Source organism: Eleutherodactylus coqui, chromosome 1 (genome assembly GCF_035609145.1).
Source record: "Eleutherodactylus coqui strain aEleCoq1 chromosome 1, aEleCoq1.hap1, whole genome shotgun sequence".
Classification (NCBI taxonomy): Eukaryota; Metazoa; Chordata; class Amphibia; order Anura; family Eleutherodactylidae; genus Eleutherodactylus; species Eleutherodactylus coqui.
In genome coordinates, this window is record NC_089837.1 from 296,814,138 (window position 1) to 296,828,623 (window position 14,486).

Sequence of the window (14,486 nt, forward strand, 5' to 3'; positions counted from 1 at the left end):
AGGGCAGCTGAATCTTCAACTTTTTTTGTACTTTTTCCCCCTTTATTGTGATCGGCGCTATCCAATGGATAGCGCCGATCGCAATGCCGGGGGGGGGGGGGGGGGCGGCCCGCAGCCCGGGATGACAGCTCCGTGCTGTCGGCTACCTGCGGGCACCGACAGCATGGAGCTGTCATGTCCATAGCCCACGGGGCTTTATTCTCTGCAGGACACATGTTTGTACGTCCTCAGAGAATAAAGCCCACTTGGTCAGGACGTAAAAACACAATGGGCTGGTCGTTAAGGGGTTAATGACACCCCAAGACTTATATAGGCTAATCTTCTGTATATAATGACTACGTATAAATGCCTTCAAAGCATCCCACACTACTGACACTGAGGAAGAGCCAATATTAAGCTGAAAAATTCCAATACAGCCTCTTCCATTCTAGCATCCTAAAAGAGATTTAACCTCCAATCTCTATCCAAACCACATCCCTCACCATTCATAATCAACGACAAAAAGAGTGGAGAGTGATCAGACACAGTTCATGGTAGATATTCCACTCTATGAACATATGGAAGTATCCATTCTAGAAAGTGTATTATGTGAAATGGAATAACAAGATTATTGTCAAAGTTCTGTATTTTTCAAGCTCAACAGATCACAGAACTGAATTCCATTAATAGTTCTTTTTAAATTCCATTAATAAGCATGCAAAAGTAGTTAGAAAAGGAAAAGCCACTATAGGGCCTTTATTATATATCTCTCCAAACAAGGATCCAGGCAAAATCACCCACAATGAATGTAGGAACAGCAGGGAATATAGCCACAAATTCCATCACCTTTTTATTACAATTGGAGCAATACAAAGGGATGATATATATTGCCAACAAAAAATATTTAATTTGAGCAATAATACATTTAAGACTAAGAAATCTCCCCATAGAATCTATAACAGATGACTCACACTTAATAGATATTTTTGTGAATGAGTACGCTTACTCCACACCAATAACTGAATAACTCAAGTACATAAAATGCAAAGAATGTGCCCATACAGAATGGTGAAGCAAGTGTGTAGTATCTCCTGTTAAGGTTGTTTCAAATGGAGAAACAATAGCTGGTTGGAATTGTTGAATAGATGTAAAATCAGCATATATTTTAGTTTTGTCACCCATACCCTGCAATTCCACAAAATTATATTAACCTGTTGAACCATGGTAAATGATATTCATTATTTATGTTTTACACATATAATTTAAAATACTGGCTACATTGCATGGTAGAGGAAGAGAAAACAAAATATATCGCCACATCCAACCCAATACACATATCCCATGTTCTCTATGGTTTTAATCAAAGTATATCCCACTATCTAAGTAAGGTCAATAATACTAAGAAGCAGAACCCAGGAACCTCCCACCTATCTAACAAATAATCTCATTTCAGGCGGTCTAGTACTATACCCATAATCCATTATTAAAAAAACACTACTTATTATTGTTATACAAATATTATTCATGTTTATGAATCCAGGAGGCAGCGTTCCTAGAGAGAAAAGTCTCCCCTTGCATCACAACTCTCAGCCGTGCTGGACACAAAATAGCATAAGGCAGCTGTAAACCCTGTAACCTTCACAAACATCCTGAAGCTGCATCCGTTTTTTTTTTTTGTATTTCCACTGAATAATCTGGAAAGAAAGCTATATGACGACCTCCACAGTTTTCTCATTCATCTCTCTGGCTTTCTTTAAAATAATGTCCCATCTTTATAATACAGGAGTTTTATCCAAACCGCTCTCGGCGTGGCACCAGGTGGAGGCAGTTTAGCAGGAACTCTATGAGCCCTTTCTACAGCAAAGAAAGATAACAAAGAATCTTCCCCAATAGTTGATTTCAGTCATCGCTCAAAAAATTCTCTCAAAATCCTTCCACCTTTTCTGGAAACCCCACCAGTCGCAATTTCTCCTAAGGGCTTATTCACACAAACGTATTTTCACAGCGTATTGCGCATGTAATACATAGTGAATAAAACCCATTGATTTCAATGGGTTGGTTTACATGAGCGTATTTTGTGCACGCATTTCTTTGGGGAAAAAAATACACAGCACATTCTATTTTTGTGCGTATTACGCATCAACATAGCACATGTTGAACTAATTTAATTTAGCTGCCCATTGAAATCATTAGCAGTATGCTTACATGTTCTTTTGCTCATGTAAATACGCGTGACATGTGCGTGCAAAAAAATACAGTAAATGTGACACTGCGCATGCAAATATGCAACTCCCGTTGTGTAAATATGCATGTAAATGCCCTTATGCCCGTATGAAGCCAGCCTTGGTCTATTTTCCACATCATCTGCTTTCTATTGCAATGTGCAGATAAACTGCTTGCATTTAGTAATTGTATCCGCCATAGGCCCATTTTTTTCTTCCAGTTCCTTAATACATGTGTAGTGGCCCAAAGTTAATGGGGCTCCTCCATAAGTATGAATGTGTTTGTCCTGTGCAATTGTATTGTCAGTGTCTTTAATGTGGGTGTCTGTGTGATGTGTATCGCACCCTCTGCAGCACTGAAGGGGTAATGTCTGGATTATGTCTGGAAAATGTATCTTGTTGTGTGTCACATGATTATGTTTTATACATGTGTATGCAAGGTGTAGTGCAAGTGTCTTCTTGCAAAAGTCAGTCTGCAAGTTGGTTGGAGTCTGGGAAAGTGAGAGCCTTGTAGTGAGTAGGAGAAACTGTGCCTCATCCTACCAGGTTCCCCAGGATGGAAGAGGCTGAGCAAGGGCCAGATGTGTGCCCTGGGCCCTATTCATCCAGGCCGGCCTTCTTGCTATTAATGTAGAGTAGAGTGAGAAGAACGCTACTTCCCAATGTGAGTGTTGACCAGTAGAGAACTGGAGAGAGAAAGAGAGTGACCGGGAACAAAACCCCACAGATAACTAGGACTGTGGACTCGTCTGTCATCCTGTGAATCCTCCCTGTCACACCACTATTGTGTCTGCACCAGTGTCATGCTGGTATGTGTAAAGTTTTGGACTATAACCTTTTATTTGGAGTAAACGAGCTCTACCATCCGTTCCCAGTTTTGCTCATAACGTTTTCCCTGTGTGTGGACTACTTATTTCCAACATCTGGATTCACCACAGAGGACGGAACGGTGGCGTCACAAGTGATAAGGACTTAAGGTAAACCTCAAACTGGGGTTTTCCCGTTAAACTCCCCCAGCAGTAACTTGGATGGGTCACGTGCTACCCCCAGGGGAGGAGACCGTAGAGCCCCGTGACAAGGCCTTAATCTACCCTGCTATATCCTTGGCTGTGGGTCCGCTCCTCTGACGCTGCACATGTCTCTGCTTTAGACAATCTTTTAGTAACAAATCATGTCTTATAAATCCAACATCCTCTTTCAGGCTACTAACCTGAGCAGAGAAGGAAGCCAGAACAGTATTGGTTTTATTCACAGCTAGAAAAACATCACGAAGAGAAGGTTCATTTTGTGTCTGATTTTGCATATCCACACCACTAACCTGTGCTGAAATGGCTGGCATATTAGTATTTGCAGAGGTAGATGAAGCATATACAAGAGGGCTATGCTTACCCTTCTCAGCAGAGTGATATGATATATTAAAAGCCCTATCAGAGGAGGCAAATACAACTGTAGATTTTTCATGAGCATTTCTTACTGGGATTGCAGGAGAAGTTGAACAAGCAAATTCTACCAACTTGTTAGCTGAATCGCAGCATTTCTCAGTAAAGCAATCAGAATAGTCAAAGCATTCTGTGCATTCTGCACGATCACCTCACTCAGTATTCTATAATGCCTTCAATGTTGCACGGGCTAGCCTCACAGTAGCTTTGTAGACGTTTGTGGCTGAGCACTAATATGAAGCACACATGCACCGGCAGCTTCTTTCCTGCTCCTTGCAACCCAGTTAAATGACAGGCCTCACAACAGAACAGCCTCTACTATCATCGCTCACCCACAGTAGGAACTGTGGTACAGCACAAGCAAAGGCCCAGGGACTAGCAAGGCGCAGCCCCATGGCAGAGTCAAAGCACACTGCCACAGAGAGAAAACCAAGCTAGGAAGCTAGAATGACAGGTCGGAGATCTCCTGGTGTGTCTCCACCGGTTCATATTATGCTGTAGGACCAACCCTCCCGCAATCCTCTAGATTTAAATCAAAGAGCACAGTCTGCCCTCCAGGTGGTGTTGGTGCTACTGCTGTCCATCTGCTACTTCCGCCATATTTCCTCCTCCTCCTTTTACTTCCCCCTCTCCCCAAAACAAAAATATTTAAAAAGCACAAGAAATAGCTATAACTCTAATGTTTCTACGAGCAGTACACTCTGCCCTCCAGGTGGTGGTGGTGCTGCTGTTGTCCTACTTCCATCATGTTTCTTCCTCCTTGTACTTACCCTTCTCCATCCCGCCAAAACAAAAGTATTTTAAAACCATAAGAAAAAGTTATAGCTTTAATGAGGCTTGTGCTTGGGTCTTCTCTTCACTTGGTATAATTTTTATTTTTAAAAATTAAATTACTGTAATAAGCGCCACGCTTGCTGTCTTTCTTTATGTAATTTTGGGTCTAGCAGACCTTTGCGGGCATTGTTCTGTTTTCAGTGATATTCCTGTCTTATGATTGACCCCTATACCACTCTACACTATTTTTACAAATTTTTGGGAGGAGAACAGTGTTCCCTAGATGTGTGGCTATATTCCCATGCAGTTTGGGTACATTTGGCTGCATTAGGGACATTCTGGAGGCCAAATTAGTGAATAGAGATGAGCGAGCACCAAAATGCTGGGGTGCTCATTACTCGCGATGAAAATTTCGCGATGCTTGAGGGTTCATTTCGAATAACGAACCCCATTGAAGTCAATGGGCGACCCGAGCATTTTTATATATCGCCGATGCTCGCTAAGGTTTCCATTTGTGAAAATCTGGGCAATTCAAGAAAGTGATGGGAACGACACTGCAACGGATAGGGCAGGCGAGGGGCTACATGTTGGGCTGCATCTCAAGTTCCCAGGTCCCACTATTAAGCCACAATAGCAGCAAGAGTGGGCCCCCCCTCCCAACAATTTTTACTTCTGAAAAGCCCTCATTAGCAATGCATACCTTAGCTAAGCACCACACTACCTCCAACAAAGCACAATCACTGCCTGCATGACACTCCGCTGCCACTTCTCCTGGGCTACATGCTGCCCACCCCCCCGCGCACGACCCAGTGTCCACAGCACACACCAAAGTGTCCCTGCGCAGCCTTCAGCTGCCCTCATGCCACACCACCCTCATGTCTATTTATAAGTGCGTCTGCCATGAGGAGGAACCGCAGGCACACACTGCAGAGGGTTGGCACGGCTAGGCAGCGACCCTCTTTAAAAAGGGCGGGGCGATAGCCCACAATGCTGTACAGAAGCAATGAGAAATCCAATCCTGTGCCACCTCCATCAGGAGCTGCACACGTTGGCATAGGAATGGGGAACCTATGTGCCACACACTATTCATTCTGTCAAGGTGTCTGCATGCCCCAATCAGACCGCGTTTTTTTATAAATAGTCACAGGCAGGTACAACTCCGCAATGGGAATTCCGTGTGCACCCACAGCATGGGTGGCTCCCTGGAACCCATCGGCGGTACATAAATATATCCCATTGCAGTGCCCAGCACAGCTGATGTAATGTCATGTTAAATGCAGATGGGCTTCGGCCCACACTGCATGCCCCAGTCAGACTGGGGTTCTTTAGAAGTAGACACATGCAGTTACAACTCCCTGTGGACCCACAGCATAGGTGGCTCCCTGGAACCCCCCGGCGGTACATAAATATATCCCATTGCATTGCCCATCACAGCTGAGGTAATGTCATGTTAAATGCAGGTGGGCTTCGGCCCACACTGCATGCCCCAGTCAGACTGGGGTTCTTTAGAAGTGGACACATGCAGTTACAACTCCGTGTGGACCGACAGCATGGGTGGGTGCTAGGAAGCCACCGGCAGTACATAAATATATCCCATTGCATTGCCCATCACAGCAGAGGTAATGTCATGTTAAATGCAGGTGGGCTTCGGCCCACACTGCATGCCCCAGTCAGACTGGGGTTCTTTAGAAGTAGACACATGCAGTTACAACTCCCTGTGGACCCACAGCATGGGTGGCTCCCTGGAACCCACCGGCGGTACATAAATATATCCCATTGCAGTGCCCAGCACAGCTGATGTAACGTCAGCTTTAATGCAGGTGGGCAAAAAATTAATTGGATTACACTGTAGGCGAGGGCCCAAAAAAATTGGTGTACCAACAGTACTAATGTAGCTCAGAAAAATTGCCCATGCCCAACCAAGAGGGCAGGTGAAAGCCATTAATCGCTTTGGTTAATGTGGCTTAATTTGTAACTAGGCCTGGAGGCAGCCCAGTTAAAATAAAAATTGGTTCATGTGCAAGTTTCAACGCTTTAATGAGCATTGAAACGTATAAAAATTGTTTACAAAAATTATATGACTGAGCCTTGTGGGCCTAAGAAAAATTGCCCGTTCGGCGTGATTACGTGAGGTTTCAGGAGGAGGAGCAGGAGGAGGAGGATGAATAGAATACACAGATTGATGAAGCTAAAAGGTCCCCGTTTTTGATGGTGATAGAGAACGATGCTTCCATCCGCGGGTGCAGCCTAAGTATTGTTTAGGTATCGCTGCTGTCCACTGGTGGAGAAGAGAAGTCTGGGGAAATCCAGGCTTTGTTCATCTTAATGAGTGTAAGCCTGTCGGCACTGTCGGTTGACAGGCGGGTACGCTTATCCGTGATGATTCCCCCAGCCGCACTAAACACCCTCTCTGACAAGACGCTAGCCGCAGGACAAGCAAGCACCTCCAGGGCATACAGCGCGAGTTCAGGCCACGTGTCCAGCTTCGACACCCAGTAGTTGTAGGGGGCAGAGGCGTCACGGAGGACGGTCATGCGATCGGCTACGTACTCCCTCACCATCCTTTTACAGTGCTCCCGCCGACTCAGTCTTGACTGGGGAGCGGTGACACAGTCTTGCTGGGGAGCCAGAAAGCTGTCAAAGGCCTTAGAGAGTGTTCCCCTGCCTGTGCTGTACATGCTGCGTGATCTCCGCGCCTCCCCTGCTACCTGGCCCTCGGAACTGCGCCTTCGGCCACTAGCGCTGTCGGATGGGAATTTTACCATCAGTTTGTCCGCCAGGGTCCTGTGGTATAGCATCACTCTCGAACCCCTTTCCTCTTCGGGTACGAGAGTGGAAATGTTCTCCTTATACTGTGGGTCAAGCAGTGTGTACACCCAGTAATCCGTAGTGGCCAGAATGCGTGTAACGCGAGGGTCACGAGAAAGGCATCCTAACATGAAGTCAGCTATGTGTGCCAGGGTACCTGTACGCAACACATGGCTGTCCTCACTAGGAAGATCACTTTCAGGATCCTCCTCCTCCTCAGGCCATACACGCTGAAAGGATGACAGGCAAGCAGCATGGGTACCCTCAGCAGTGGGCCAAGCTGTCTCTTCCCCCTCCTCCTCATGCTCCTCCTCCTCCTCAACGCGCTGAGATATAGACAGGAGGGTGCTCTGACTATCCAGCGACATACTGTCTTCCTCCGCCTCCGTTTCTGAGCGCAAAGCGTCTGCCTTTATGCTTTGCAGGGAACTTCTCAAGAGGCATAGCAGAGGAATGGTGACGCTAATGATTGCAGCATTGCCGCTCACCATCTGGGTAGACTCCTCAAAGTTTCCAAGGACCTGGCAGATGTCTGCCAACCAGGCCCACTCTTCTGTAAAGAATTGAGGAGGCTGACTCCCACTGCGCCGCCCATGTTGGAGTTGGTATTCCACTATAGCTCTACGCTGCTCATAGAGCCTGGCCAACATGTGGAGCGTAGAGTTCCACCGTGTGGGCACGTCGCACAGCAGTCGGTGCACTGGCAGATGAAACCGATGTTGCAGGGTGCGCAGGGTGGCAGCGTCCGTGTGGGACTTGCGGAAATGTATGCAGAGCCGGCGCACCTTTCCGAGCAGGTCTGACAAGCGTGGGTAGCTTTTCAGAAAGCGCTGAACCACCAAATTCAAGACGTGGGCCAGGCATGGCACGTGTGTGAGGCTGCCGAGCTGCAGAGCCACCATCAGGTTACGGCCGTTGTCACACACAACCATGCCCGGTTGGAGGCTCAGCGGCGCAAGCCAGCGGTCGGTCTGCTCTGTCAGACCCTGCAGCAGTTCGTGGGCCGTCTGACTCTTCTCTCCTAAGCTGAGTAGTTTCAGCACGGCCTGCTGACACTTGCCCACCGCTGTGCTGCCGCGTGACACCGACTGCTGGCGACGTGCTGCTGCTGACACATCTTGATTGCGAGACAGAGGTTGCGTAGGAGGAGGAGGAGGAGGGTGGTTTAGTGGAGGAAGCATACACCGCCGCAGATACCACCACCGAGCTGGGGCCTGCAATTCTGGGGGTGGGTAGGACGTGAGCAGTCCCAGGCTCTGACTCTGTCCCAGCCTCCACTAAATTCACCCAATGTGCCGTCAGGGAGATATAGTGGCCCTGCCCGCCTGTGCTTGTCCATGTGTCCATTGTTAAGTGGACCTTGGCAGTAACCGTGTTGGTGAGGGCGCGTACAATGTTGCGGGAGACGTGGTCGTGCAGGGCTGGGACGGCACATCGGGAAAAGTAGTGGCGACTGGGAACTGAGTAGCGCGGAGCCGCCGCCATCATACCTTTGAAAGCCTCTGTTTCCACAACCCTATACGGCAGCATCTCCAGGCTGATAAATTTGGCTATGTGCACGTTTAACGCTTGAGCGTGCGGGTGCGTGGCGGCGTACTTGCGCTTGCGCTCCAACACTTGCGCTAGCGACGGCTGGACAGTGCGCTGAGAGACATTGGTGGATGGGGCCGAGGACAGCGGAGGTGAGGGTGTGGGTGCAGGCCAGGAGACGGTAGTGCCTGTGTCCTGAGAGGGGGGTTGGATCTCAGTGGCAGGTTGGGGCACAGGGGGAGAGGCAGCGGTGCAAACCGGAGGCGGTGAACGGCCTTCGTCCCACCTTGTGGGGTGCTTGGCCATCATATTTCTGCGCATGCTGGTGGTGGTGAGGCTGGTGGTGGTGGCTGCCCGGCTGATCTTGGCGCGACAAAGGTTGCACACCACTGTTCGTCGGTCGTCTGCACTCTCAGTGAAAAACTGCCAGACCTTTGAGCACCTCGGCCTCTGCAGGGTGGCATGGCGCGAGGGGGCGCTTTGGGAAACAGTTGGTGGATTATTTGGTCTGGCCTTGCCTCTACCCCTGGCCACCGCACTGCCTCTTCCAACCTGCCCTGCTGCTGCACTTGCCTCCCCCTCTGAAGACCTGTCCTCAGTAGGCGTAGCAAACCAGGTGGGGTCAGTCACCTCATCGTCCTGCTGCTCTTCCTCCGAATCCTCTGTGCGCACCTCCCTCGGACTTACTCCAATTACTACTACCTGAGTGATAGACAACTGTGTCTCATCGTCATCGTCCTCCTCACCCACTGAAAGCTCTTGAGACAGTTGCCGGAAGTCCCCAGCCTCATCCCCCGGACCCCGGGAACTTTCCAAAGGTTGGGCATCGGTCACGACAAACTCCTCCAGTGGGAGAGGATTCGGAACCATTGCTGCCCATTCTGGGCAAAGGCCCGAGAACAGTTCCTGGGAGTCTGCCTGCTCTTCAGAATGTGTCATTGTAATGGAGTGAGGAGGCTGGGAGGAAGGAGGAGCAGCAGCCAGAGGATTCAGAGTTGCAGCAGTGGACGGCGCAGAACTCTGGGTGGTCGATAGATTGCTGGATGCACTTTCTGCCATCCACGACAGGACCTGCTCACACTGCTCATTTTCTAATAAAGGTCTACCGCGTGGACCCATTAATTGTGAGATGAATGTGGGGACGCCAGAAACGTGCCTCTCTCCTAATCCCGCAGCAGTCGGCTGCGATACACCTGGATCAGGAGCTCGGCCTGTGCCCACACCCTGACTTGGGCCTCCGCATCCTCACCCGCGTCCACGTCCACGTCCTCTAGGCCTACCCCTACCCCTCAGCATGGTGTATTACCAGTAGTGCAGAAACAGAACGCTGTAATTAAATGTGCCGCTTATTGGCCTGTGGTTGGAGGCTGACTTCGCTTATGGAACGCACAGCAGAGCCAGGAAAGAATTTTGCGCAAGCCTGCTGCAACACTTAGCTGGCTGCGTATTAATTAGGACTACTACCCCCAGCACAGACGCAGTATACTGAGGACGGTCACAGGCAGCCCAAATAGAAAGTTTTTTCCCAAATTTTTTTGGAAAAGCCCACTGCCTATATAGACAGTATATCTCTTTCACTGTCCCTGCCTCACCACTACTGGCCCTGGACTATGTAAAATTACTGCAGACTGTTTCCCTCTGGACACGATGACAGCGGTGATGTAACGGCCAATGCAGAGCCAGGAAAGAATTTTGCGCAAGCCTGCTGTAACACTTAGCTGGCTGCGTATTAATTAGGACTACTATCCCCAGCAGAGACGCAGTACACTCAGGATGGTCACAGGCAGCCCAAATAGAATGTTTTTTCCCAAATTTTTTGGGAAAAGCCCACTGCCTTTATAGACAGTATATGTCTTTCACCTTTTTCACTGTCCCTGCCTCAGCACTACTGGCCCTATACTATGTAAAATTACTGCAGACTGAGGACGCAATGCTCTGCACGGCCGATATACAAAAAAAAAAAAAAAATGTGCAACACTGCAAAAAGCAGCCTCAACAGTACTGCACACGGTCAGATGTGGCCCTAAGAAGGACCGTTGGGGTTCTTGAAGCCTAAAATAACTCCTAACACTCTCTCTATAGCAACTCCAGCAAGACAGCACTTTCCCTGAACTATGTCACAATGCATCTGTGGCGAGCCGCGGGAGGGGCCGATTTATGTACTCGGGTGACACCTGATCTCGCCAGCCACTCACTGCAGGGGGGTGGTATAGGGCTTGAACGTTGCAGGGGGACGTTGTAATGCCTTCCCTGTCTTTCTATTGGCCAGAAAAGTGCGCTAACGTCTCAGAGATGAAAGTGAAAGTAACTCGAACATCGCGTGGTGTTCGCCTCTAGTAACAAGCATCTCGAACACGCTAATACTCGAACGAGTATCAAGCTCGGACGAGTACGTTCGCTCATCTCTATTAGTGAACCCAATTTTTACTCCCATTGATTTTAATGGAAATCGAGATCAGGTCGTCCAAATTCTCGAATACTTTTGGAAAATTGGTCTGTTCACTCACTACTGGATTATTCCCATAATCGCTCATCACTATTACTGATACGGGACTCTACTTTAAGTTGACTTATTCTAAATGTGAATCCTGAACTCCTTACACAACAGCACTCTGCTGTTCATGCACTGCATACTCAATTCAGTTGTTCCAAAATCACCAACTCATTCCTCCTGACAATGACATTTAGCTCTGTTCCTGACCAAATTCTAGTGCTGACACGGTGGCCGTGTTTCAGTACAACACTCCACATCCTGCTCCTGGCCATAGCTCTGGTGTGCATGCTCCTAGTTTCTTCCTTTGGTCATGGCCCTGGTGTCCGTTCTCCTGGTTTCAGCTCCTGATGATCTGTTCCTGGTCTGCCTGTTGCATGCTCTGTGTCTGGTCATGTTCCAGTCCTGTTATCACTGCTGCATCTGGCTGCCAACTGGTGACTACTCTATGGCCTGCGGCCTACGGATCATCTTATAACAAAGCCCATACCGCAGAGTGGAGATTAAAGGAGTTTTTTTTTTATTGGTTGGGGGGGAATCATGTAAAGAAAAATTTTTTAAAGCGCTATAATCACCTCTCTGCACACCTACCTCTCCTGTCCTCCAGCTACTCTGTGTATACTTTCGCTGCAACAGTCAGCCTGTTTTATGAACTGCAAAAGCCAGTGATGTCCCATAAGCAGGCATGAGCCTATACATTACAAGCACATGTGACTGGTTTATGGAATTTCATTGAAAGGCGGTAATTTCATGAGAGTGCTACAGTAAAGGATTTAATAAGTTATTAGTTTTGGGAAAGCAGTGTTTAAATGAAAAAAAGCATTTGGAAACCCAATTAAGAGTGAAAAGTAGGGAATCCTCTAGACTTCACTCTAGATTACCCACCGCAAAACCAGTGCAGCCACAAGGATTCACAGTCAAGTCAAGAAAAGTTACTATATGCAATTTACAGTCACACTTACCAACACCAAATAGTATCTGATTGGCTCTTTGAGTTTATATTGCTGTCCCTTGTCATTATTGTCATTGCTGCTTTTGTTGCTTGCCTATGCTAACTGTATATTTGTGAAAATAGTAGTTTACATTTTTGTGAATGCGCATTTGAATTCTAGATTTTTATTAGTAACATTATTTTGTGCAGCTGGTAGCTGATTCTAGATAAGTGTGATGCAACTGCAGGTCTGGACTGGTAATCTACTTTACCGGGCCGATTTCAGGTCTGCAATGATCGCTGCTCTAATATGTAGCGGCAGAGGCGTAACTTGAAGCTCCCGGGCCCCGATGCAAAACTTGTAACAGGGCCCCCAACTATAATGCTTTATTCATAGCACTGGGCTCCTTATATACAGAAGAGAGGCCTCATGGGCCCCCTAAGGCTCCTGGGCCCAGGTGCAACCGCATCCCCTGCATCCTCTATAGTTACGCCCCTGTGTAGCGGCGTCTACAGGACACCTATAGAATTGAAGAGTATAGTAAAGTAGTGGATCATAGGCTTGCTGCTCACAGTTCTATAGGCCGCAAGCCTTTTAAGGCCCGCAGCTTACAAACGGCATAAACTATGCACAGGACATCATCCTGATACTGACTGCGCAATGATGTCACGACATTGCGCTGCCTACACTGAGCCACTAGCAGTGTAGTGGATAACATATTTTCATAGAGTGGCAATGAGAGTGGCCAAGTGAAGCAAAATTCTCTGCAGTGAGCATAATGCGCCACTATTTTTCCACAATGGGGGTAATTTTGTATGTGGGCTGGTGTAGTTTGTGTGGCAGGGCTCCTTTTTAGTCCCAGTTTGGTCATGTGCAACTGGTTGCTGGTGGTGAGCCATCTGTGGAAAGTACAGGGTCACAATGATAACCAACGCTAAATAAATAATCTGTAATTATTAACAAGGTCATAGTTCTGAGCAAATATGGGATTTTTCCTTTTTCCATTTTAATTTGTGTGACTCTATAGGGATACAGAGGAATTTCTGTGGGAATGTATTATTGCATTAAGTATTACTGTAAAAGAATCCATTGATTATATTTAAGTATATGAAAATGTGTCACTATAATTATTATTTAATCATCAGAATGAAGAAAGATAAACATAAGTAACTTTTTTTTAAAAAGGTTTTACAGATTTGCATACATACAAGTCCTAGAAAGGTGCATATGATCTCTTTGCACATTGTAAAGAACTTTAATTTCCATTTGCTCCTCAAGAACAGATCTCAGGATATGGTCTCATGTGACATTATTTAATATTTAGTCTGGTTTCACGTGGTTATTACCACCACTAGACACCCTCGGGTTCCACCTCAGTCACAATAGAGTCTATACCCTTTTTGAATTACCCCTACTTTTAATACAGAAAAAACAATATCATATATACTCATTCCTGCAGCTAGTATTATAAAGAGGCTACGATGACAGTTGCTTCTACTGCTAAAACACCGCAAACACAATGAGAAAGTTTTGAGATGTATAAACTCAAAGACCCTAAAAGGTATTCATATGCCCTTTACAGTAAGTAGTAGATCACTTTTGAAGAAGGACTTTCTTAGTGTCAATTGTTTTGTAAATCAAGGGAACATATGAGTATTATTAGGTTATTGCTTATCAATCTATAGGTGTTATACCGTATCCACATAACACATTGTATATAATTAATCATCTGTTTAAAAGTATCAGTGGATGCTAAGTTATCTCCCTACAACCTCATTTAAATAGTGAGATATTTATTTAAAAAAATGTATTAAATTTAAAAAAAGACACATTAGATGTAAAACCCATACCACCCACCACTCTAAATGTTCTCTGCTACATATACTAGCGTAATGCAAAAAAGGCACTTACTGGGTCCACACATGGTTGCTTCTTAGTCCTGTATCTTTCTGCTCTTTCTCTTTTAGTCTCAGTTCCTTGTCCCTGCATTACTCTCCCTGGGACCAACCTTTGGGCGGCTTTACCTTTCAACCAGTCTGACTAGTTTTAAAGCTCCACCTACATTGTTCTTCTGTGTCCACATAGTATGTAGATTCCTGCATGACAAGCTGTTTTGCAAGATAATATAGTGATATTTTCAATTTTTTCATTTTCGCATTCACTGCTTTATCATGAGTTTAGTATTCTGCAATCAACCTATTTGCTTGTACCAACCAAGGATGACTGGATAAACATATCTGGATAGTTTTCCTCTGTTGCTCATTTTCCGAACTGTGTGGGAGCATTGAATGGCAAACATGCTAGCGTTCTT

At 46.6% G+C, this 14,486-nt stretch overlaps 1 protein-coding gene across 1 annotated transcript in view; it reads right to left on the reverse strand.

The window, feature by feature from the left end:
* Positions 1-14,200, reverse strand: part of TMEM54 (transmembrane protein 54) — a 50,891-nt gene extending 36,691 nt beyond the window's left edge. The window contains exon 1 of the mRNA XM_066573835.1: positions 14,087-14,200. Coding sequence (XP_066429932.1) covers positions 14,087-14,099 — 13 coding nt within the window. The 5' untranslated portion in view covers positions 14,100-14,200. The remainder of the gene's footprint in view (positions 1-14,086) is intronic.
* Positions 14,201-14,486: the final 286 nt, after the last annotated feature.